This window comes from Punica granatum, chromosome 4 (assembly GCF_007655135.1).
Source record: "Punica granatum isolate Tunisia-2019 chromosome 4, ASM765513v2, whole genome shotgun sequence".
NCBI classification, from domain to species: Eukaryota; Viridiplantae; Streptophyta; class Magnoliopsida; order Myrtales; family Lythraceae; genus Punica; species Punica granatum.
The window spans coordinates 25,623,365-25,632,383 of record NC_045130.1 but is presented as its reverse complement, the minus strand read 5'-3'; the positions used below and the strand labels follow the sequence as shown (position 1 = coordinate 25,632,383).

Here is a 9,019-nt window from a genome sequence, read left to right as displayed (position 1 = left end):
TTACCTCTTCAAGATGTTTAAGGTTCGCCTTTATTTATTTATTTATTTATTTGTTAGGCTGTGCATTAACCATTAACTGTGTGATGAAATGGCTTCAGCATGCATTTAACCATTTGCACGGATAGATATATGGATAAAAGTCCTGTCGTATCTCTCTGAAGAGAGGGGATTCTAAGACCAAATTACACAAAACCACAAAAAGCGCGACCACAAGTAGAGTTCCCAGCCCAAAACCATTAGAGTCCGCACCATAGGAGATGCCAGTACAGTCGATCGCATCAGAGGCAGCATGCTGAGAGAGCGCCCAGGGCATCTGTACAGAAGTATACAGTGAGACTGCGAGGACGAACAGCATAAGCGAAAGGATCACCATCATGAAGAGGGATGCTAGGGGATCGTCTCGTATAATCATTAGTTTTTCCAGGAGAGTTCAATAGGCTTGGGAGAATAGACAGGAAAGCAGGTCAACCCTTGATCAGTCCAATGCCTCCACCAATTAGTGAAGGCACCAGCAGCGTTGAACCTCCATCAATCTCCATCTCCATCTCTCTCACAGTCTAGTGTATCTGCTTCTATGAGCAGCCAAGCCAAAATGGCCTGTACTAGAGCATTTTATCTTCCTCCGGAAGTGCATTGGTTTGCTCACCAGCTTCCAACTTCCCTTTTGGATCAGCAAACTCTTTCCCATTTTCTGATGGTTGATTACTTCGACGGATTATACGCAAAATCCTCCAACCACCGGAGGTGTTTGCATACAAGGCAATACTTGGACATGCAGTCCTATCATCTAAGGACTAAGGCAATATAGGTACAACCGTTGCACTATTTGCGGGCCAGGAGACAGACAACAATCAACTTCCAGATAATGAAGTCAGTTTTGGCAATCAAAGCAAGCCCGGGGATGGCGTTCAAGTCGCCACAATTCCCTTCACAAGTACTTTCATATAAGAAAAAGAATTTCAAGCAGTGATGGAAATGAATGATAACAGCATAGAAAGATGAGGTCCATTTCATGTTGAAGTCAGAAAGCGTTGCCAAGAGCATTGGAAGAATTATATCAGAGATACTAAGAACTAGACAGCATCACAAGATTCACCTGGCAGAAAATATAGGCATTGTCCGCATGATCATTCTTACACTACCATCAACGGGGATTGTGCTGAAACATGCTAGACTTGAACATTTTCATTCACAAGAACCAAACTATGAAGTCATACACTAATAAGGAACTCAACTGTAATCTACCAAGATCTACAATAAATACTCACTCCCAAAAGTGGAACTACAATGCGGATATTTACCAGTAAGAGAGGATTTTCCCTTCTTTTTCCTTTTTCCACCTTTTGTTGCTTTTCTTTCACTGAAGGGGCACTTGCAAAGAGAGGATGAAAAACACGGCAGTCCATAATAATCCTCAACAGTCCTGTGGCAACTACTAGTAAACAAGCAGAGTGGGTTGACAATCACGGTGGTGTCGGATTGTAGCGAAGATGTTGCTCATAGAAGTCGATCAACTGTCAGAAATCAGGCCACATCAGCAATTGTCAAAGGGAAATAAATAAACGTGTAGGTAAATTTGAGGTAATAAATTTTGGTTTACCAGAAGCGGATTGTTTGCCTTGAGATAGCTATTATCAACCACTTCTTCCTTCCCATCGGACCTGCACAACGAGTGCAAGGGAATAATGAACTCTGAAATTTCACATCCCTACTATAAGGATGACAATAAGAACTGGTGTTTGTAGATCCAAATGAAGCTGTTAGTTTAGGAAGCTGTCTTCTACATGGAATATATGGCTCATACTTCTTTACACTTTTGACAGCAGCATAACAGACACCCTTTTTACTCTAATAGCTGAAGGAAATACCATTGTGTGAAGTCATCATTCAAAAGAAAAGGAAACGAGAAGTGCTCATTTTTTGGTGTTATGTCTTTTGCTAGTCAAGGTAATGTGCCAGAGCTAGGTTAAAGTTTGCCACTACATTTATACATAATGGGAAATCCGCATCACGGCAATCCGCATCATGCCAATAATAATATTCAGCTCCCACTAGGTCCATTAAGCTCAAGTGATTTAAGCTAACTGAATAATAGGGCCAACATCAATCATTTCAAACAATCACATTGAGAAAAGTAAAAGAAGTGCGCGAGGGCAAGTAAGGTTCCTGATGGTTTAGAGATTACCCTTACAGTTTTTAGGTGATTGACGCTTTCATTCACAGGGAAGGAAGATCAAACTCAAAACACCTTTACATAGTAGTGGCTTCAGAAGAGGAAAGAAACGATTAAAGGATTGCAAGTGTATCTTTAAGAGCGTTTTACTAGAGAACAGCCTACAAGGACCCGATATGGCACACTCCATGAGTGTATTTTCGAAATGGCGGAATCTGGGATTCATGATATTGTTAGGAGTGGCAGCAGCATTGGCTTTTAAATAAAACTTAACTGAAGTTCCCAGAAAAGGTGGTTAAAAATCAGTAAGGGACCTAGCTTCGGATAAGAGCATATGCCAGTCGAATCTGAGAGTTTCACATGCGTTTTGGCCACCAACAGGCACTGTTGGCTGCAAGAGTACAATCATATGACAATGATGTCTCCTTTGATTTTGCTTATGTGACATTATTAGGAACACCAATACATGGCCACAAATTTCTAAATTTTGAAACCTTCTCTTTGTATCAGGAAAAGCGGATTAATAGATAAGGATAGCATCTAGGCAGTGACAAACTGTGAATACAAAGAAGGTATATCAAAGAGCATCAGTCACTTATATAATTATCACTGAATAAGTCAACAATCCAGAATCGAAAATTTGAAGTGAAATCATCAGAGTAGATCATGCTTCTCTCAACTAAATCAAGACACTTCATGCAGAGTAAGAGGAATTCAGTTCAAAAAAATGGAAAACGCTAGTCTCCCAAGTTGCATCTTGACAAGCACCATTTAGATCAAACAAAAGAAAAATACAACTCCTCCTGGTGATACCGTGATAGACACAGGGAAAATTCATCACTAATGAACATAACAATGAGTCAAATCATCCCAGACTTGTCGTTACTGAATTCGAGAATGCTACTGACATGATTAATATATCCCACTGTAGAGTTCCAAGATAGTAACTGAAAGATCCGAACTGCTCTAGAAATAACAAATTGCAGATCTAAACAACACTTAAGAAGTATCATTATCATTTGATAATAACAGGTCATATTTTACGAGTAAAGAATAACTCAAAGAGAGATGCTGCCACAAAATTCACCATAAGTTCTCATGGCTTCTGTTGCTTTATACAATAGAGTGAAAAATATGAGTTGAATTATGTCGAATCAAGCCAAAGAAAGTCGAGATACATTAGGACATGCATTGAAAGAGGCGATTCATTTCATCATATCAACACTCGGTTCAGATCAAACATGATCCACTGGATTCATGAGGACTAGCATGTTTACGTTGGACTTAATACACATACTTCCAAGTATTTGTAACCCAAAACATAACAGAGCAATAGATAACAAACCTCATGACAACAAAGGTCACTGATACGTTCTGATCGTTGTCTGTCCCAGAAGATGAGAATCCTATTGGTTTGATGATCTTCGTGATTACTGGTGCATTTTTTGAACTATCATTCTTGGTAGAAGTTGAATTAACCCTCGTAGTATCGTGATTCTCAATGCCCTGCTCTAGTGCCCCACAACCAACATTCTCCACATCCACTTGACCTGAAGCCAATTCTTGTTTAAACCTCTTCACGGAACCTGATTTTCTCCGCTTTGCTCCTCGGGGATTTAGTTCAACTGAGTCGGACTTCACCCCATTCATGAGGCCATTACCTTCAGAATTTTGCAGCTTTTTTGCCCGAAACTCAGGATCAGCACCATTCGAACGAACTGATCCCATGAGTTCACTAAGCTTGGGATCGTACTCGGGCTCCTCTCTTGTATCGACAGGTTGTTGAACATTACTTTCCAACCCATTCGCCACAGTTTCTGGCCTGTTTATAGCCAAATTAACCTCTCTAGGGAGGTCTACAGGGATTGAGCTCTTAATTGGCACAGAAGTGAGAAGCTCATCATCAATACTGTCCTCCACTCGCCTCGAACTGTAAGAAGACTGCTGCTGAGTATTCTGCTTCTTTCTGGGTTGTGTGTGAGTCACCCCGTGTTTGCGTTTACGCTTCCTGTATGACCTATGCTTTCCTGACCGCAAGCTTCAAACAAGAATTTGGAAAAACATAAATGCAGATCGATGTTCAAGTGAGAGAATTCTAATTCAGTTTCCGGGTTTAATATTAAGAGTGAAAAGAACAGTTTCATTTCTCCAGGGTGCCATCTCATTTCATAGAAATTAAAGGTAAAAACTAGCTTAAACACAGATAGCTCATATTTTAAAGAGCAAAAAGCATGCACTCATGTTATCAACAAAAGAAACAAGAAAACTTTTGTTGTCCTCCTTCTGCAGAGGGCATGATCATCAGAATATTAGACAAAGACTCGGATTGAAGTACCTCTCTTCAAAAGCATCAATAACATCAGTACAGGAAAAGAGGTTCTCTAAGGGCTCCCAGGTATTAGCTGTCTCGGGCCAGCCACGCCTACCACCACCATTAACAGATCTCATTAGCTTGACAAACAAAACCAACTGAAAATTTGAAGGAAGGGATATAGACAGAGTAATCATACCACTTTATAAGATACTGGACCTCGCCCTGCTCGCAAATCATCCATATACACAAGTGAAATCAGTATACTACAGGCTACAGTCAAAAAGAAAACACCAAACCGCCAAAAAGAAAACACCAAACCACCAAAAAGAAAAAACAGCTATATCCTACAAATTCTGTTATTCTCAACGTCCCCATTTCATTCTCCTTTTTCTGTCATGTCCATAGCCGAAAAATTCAGACTTTTCCATGAAATCTTCAAGCTAACGCTTTGCTATCGAACTTCTGCCTAATTCTCCGAGCATTGCTACCATAAATTTCATCTCAATGCAACAGTCACTGGCAATGCGAATAAAGCCATCTAACAAAACAAGTGGAAGACCGCCAAGGAACGTAATGCAGAGAGAGGGAGAAAAAGAGACCTTGCGGACCCTCTTGCGGCGCACCGCTTCGATCTCGTAGAAGCCCTCATCGAGCTTGGGACGCTCAGTCTCATCTTCTTCTTGTTGGGCATCAAAATCAGCGTCTGCTGCGTCCCCTTCATCGTCGGACTCATCTTCCTCTTCTCCCTCCTCTTCTTCTTCTCCTCCTCCTTCCCCTTCCTCCACCTGATCTCTCTCCTCAAAAGGGTCCCCTCCTTCTTCTGCAACACATGCCCAACAACGCCAGCATTAGCTCCGGTCAAAATCCCAACATAAAAGAGCCAAAAGTCCATTTTCCCCCCCAAAAGGTTCGCCCATTTCTTACCTTCTCCTGCTCCAGTGCTCCTCTTCTTCACTCCCAGCTTCATTCTCTTGCCAGCAGCAGCACTATCAATCAACTCAATTCTTCGTATGGGAAAGAGTTCCGTCGTTCTGGTGATCCGTGCACGGGGTGTCGTCGGAGTGCGCGAAGTTGCCGCCGAGTTGAGAAGTGTTGACCCGGAAAGAGAGAGAGGGCTCTGACGATTTGGTCGGAAAGAGTTCGGTCAGGTCAGGTCAGGTCAGGTCAGGGCTTCTCCTCTTCTTCTTCGTCTCTGGGTCTGGGTTTTTTTTGAGCAAAAAGAAACGGCCAGCTAAATTTGGAAATTACCTGTGCTTAACAACTCAGCGTATTAACACGAATAGAAACTCTCAGCCGTTCGATATGATCTCGATGAAACAACCAACGGCTGCGATTCGTTGTTGATGAAGTATATTCTCATTCTCCCTTCACCCGCAGCAGGCGGTAATTATATTAAGTAGAGTTATACCTGCAAAATGAATATAAATAATATGATTATTATTAATGGAAAAAGTTTTTTTTTTGCATGAAAGGCAAAAAGTGTATATATATATATATGACTATTAATCTATTTTGATTAAATAATATGTGATCATTAATGGGTATAAATAATATGGTCAATAATTAATTTATTTTGTTAATATATGAAATTAATATCCAACTACTATTCACATTTAATTGGAAAAAGTAATAGATATTTATGTTATCTTTAACTAATTGGCAGTTCTCATTAGAATGCAAATGGAAGAATTGAATCTATCTATATCTATATATAGGTATCTAAAACAGACTCCACGCGCTTATGCGATGAGGAGTCACTATTTGCGTGATGCAAATTCGCCATATAAGTTTATCAGCCAATTCCGCAGCGTATGGTTGATCGGCTCTTTGAATTCCTATGTGTTTAATTACCCATGACCCTTATTTTTATTTTTATTTTTGTTAAAAACATTATAATTACCTAGTTTAAAGTGAAGACCCAAATTAAAATAGTCTGTAGACTATAAAAAAAAATGTTCGTTTAAAGAAAGATTTAAACGTGTTAATCAGCATGAATGAATGCATATGGTATTTCTTCAAAACTGATATAAAGACCGAAAACATAAGGACCATTGGAGCTCAGATAGAACTTGAATTACCCAAAAAAAAAAAATTCTTCAAATCAAACACCATACTATCAATCAGCAACACCGCTAATGCATGGCTCTTAAATGGAGTCTCGTCATCCCAAACCACCTCGTTGTTCACAGTAAGCTAAATTCTCCAAAAATTGATGCATAACTATAATCACCTCACATGTATAAAACTTTGATACTGACAGAAATGACTATTAGGGGCTTGTCCAGGAAAATGTGTTGCCGAAGGGGAGTCATTTGACGTTGTATTCGGCTCTTCTTTTTTCTGGCATGCTTTCGATGAGTCATTCCAGGTACCATGCCTGGCTTTTTCTTTCCTCGCTACTTTCATTGGCTAGAGTGATGGTGTTCTAGCGACCCCGCTTGGTGGTCGTTGGACACTAGCAAGGCTGCATCCCTGCCTTTCCCTTTCTACCTCAACATTTCACGTGTTGTTTAATTTTTGTCTTAGCCCTGCTCAGCGGGTTCATCGGCGCCAGCTTCATCATCAAGAAGAAGAATGAATGGCCCTATTCTTTCTTTGTTGGCGGGAACTCCTCTAACTCTGGATGTTGTGTTGCATGTTTAGGGGAGTTCTCGTACCTCTTGGAGCTCCCATGTTAGTTGGGCATGGTCCCGAGTAAGTTTTTGTTTCAAACCTTATAAAGCGAGTTTTATCTTTTCTTTTGCTATGTCCAATGAACTGTCTATTGACTGTCTAAAAGATCACTTCTGCTATCCACATTTCTGATGTAGTGATCGTTGAAGAGGTCGCAAATTTTGTGGCATCGCCGGAGGGACCACCGCCTCTGGACGGGCCAATTTCATTAGAGCTCACTATGGTGCAGTCTGAATCATGGGAAGATAAATAAGCGTAACTTCATTATTCTTGAATATCTTGCCCGAATATATTTGCAAATAATGATTTCATTTATGACGATAATCCTGCTATCGATAAATAATTCAATAAATAAGATAATAAAAGCTCACGCAACGCGCGGGCTTAGCGACTAGTTATCATAGAAATGAGATGGATGAGTAGATATTTAAAATGTTAATTGTATTTTTGGGATGGGAAAGAAAATGGATTTATATTTGAGGAGAAGGTCTTATGTGTAACGGAGCTACCATGTAGAATTATACCATAAGACACATAGAAAATATTATTTTTGGTAATAAGAGATTACTTTTGTCAACGACGGATTTTTCTTATTTTTGTATGCATACTAAAAACTAAAATGGCAAACCATTATTGGTTTGTGACATTGCCACATGGTACCTTCATTACATACAAGATTTTCTCATATTTGAGTGGTGAGACGGGTGAGAAGAGGATGGAGAAAAAAAATCGGAAAGTGATAAAATGAGATTAGTGGAAAGGTTTTACTAAGAACTTTTGTCATTTTGGTCTCGAATCTATGGCTTTCAAGAAGTGTAATTTAAGGGAAAAAAAAAGGGCCAAAAGGGTCATCTTCCCGTTTATATAATAATAATAATAATAATAATAATAGTAGTAGTAGTAGTAGTAGTAGTAGTAATACATATAACAAAATTAAATTTATCAATGGATAATATCTTTGTGAGGCTAGTGTCCACCAAACATGCATATATGCTCATATACATATCCATATGCACATGCATGGTTACATAATATACATGTATATAATATACCCTTATTTTTTTGGCTGGATCTTTAAATGTATTTAATATACCACAACTTGTGGCTGGATCATTATCTATATGAAAGAAAAAATAATAATAATAATAATAATAATAATAATAACGAAAAAGGTGAGAAATCAGATAGAGATGAGTGTGGAATGGGCCAAGTGGCCTCCTTTTCAGCAGCCAATTTATTTCCAACGCCTTTGACCATCTTTGACCACTTTCTTTTTCTGCTTTTCTTCCTTATTTAAACCACACTTCTCCTTGCTCTATCCCTAGCCCAAGAAAAACGAAAATGAACCAGAAGAGAGAGAGAGAGAGAGAGAGAGAGAGAGAGAGGAGTTAGCTGAGTTGAGAAAAATCCTTGGAGAAGAAGACTAAGTTTGGAGTATTGATTAGTAAGTTGATTATCTATGATTTAAACATCCATATTCACTATGTTGTATATAGTTGTGGCTCTTCTTGCATCTATTTCAGTTAGGTTAGATTGAAAATTTTAGTTGTTGAGATTGGTAGCTTCTCCTAAATGATATAAGTTGAGTTGAATATATGTTTGGAGTTAGTCTTATGTTGTTTTGGGATGAGTTTGGTCACTTATATGGGTTGAAAAATTCGGTTGTGGGGCAGGGGGCAAAACCCTTGGTTAAATTGGTGGGTTTTTGTAAGGCACATAGCTATGCCCTTCTGAAAGTATATATACACATATATAGATGTAGACAAGTGTGTGTGCATAGGTATATATATGCATACATTTTACTCTGTGAGCTGACCATGGACTAGAGAAGGGAACTGAATTGAAAATTTATCATGCAT

At 39.2% G+C, this 9,019-nt stretch overlaps 1 protein-coding gene across 1 annotated transcript; it reads right to left on the bottom strand.

The window, feature by feature from the left end:
• Positions 1-983: 983 nt before the first annotated feature.
• Positions 984-5,712, bottom strand: LOC116205208 (chromo domain-containing protein LHP1). The gene is made up of 7 exons (XM_031537723.1): positions 5,412-5,712; positions 5,087-5,307; positions 4,684-4,709; positions 4,509-4,595; positions 3,519-4,211; positions 1,601-1,661; positions 984-1,514 (listed from the first exon to the last, which is right to left on the bottom strand). The coding sequence occupies exons 1-7, from the start codon at positions 5,452-5,454 to the stop codon at positions 1,464-1,466; spliced, it is 1,182 nt and encodes a 393-aa protein (XP_031393583.1). The 5' UTR covers positions 5,455-5,712; the 3' UTR covers positions 984-1,463.
• Between the last annotated feature and the right edge of the window lie 3,307 nt (positions 5,713-9,019).

Bases quoted from the DNA above. Each gene is read 5' to 3' on its own strand.
- LOC116205208 (XM_031537723.1), bottom strand. From the start codon at position 5,454: ATGAAGCTGGGAGTGAAGAAGAGGAGCACTGGAGCAGGAGAAG. The intron at 4,710-5,086 runs GTCTCTTTTTCT...ATTTGCGAGCAG, and splicing joins GCCGCAAGAGGGTCCGCAAG to GGCGAGGTCCAGTATCTTAT. The intron at 1,662-3,518 runs GTTTGTTATCTA...CTCGTTGTGCAG, and splicing joins GTGACCTTTGTTGTCATGAG to GTCCGATGGGAAGGAAGAAG.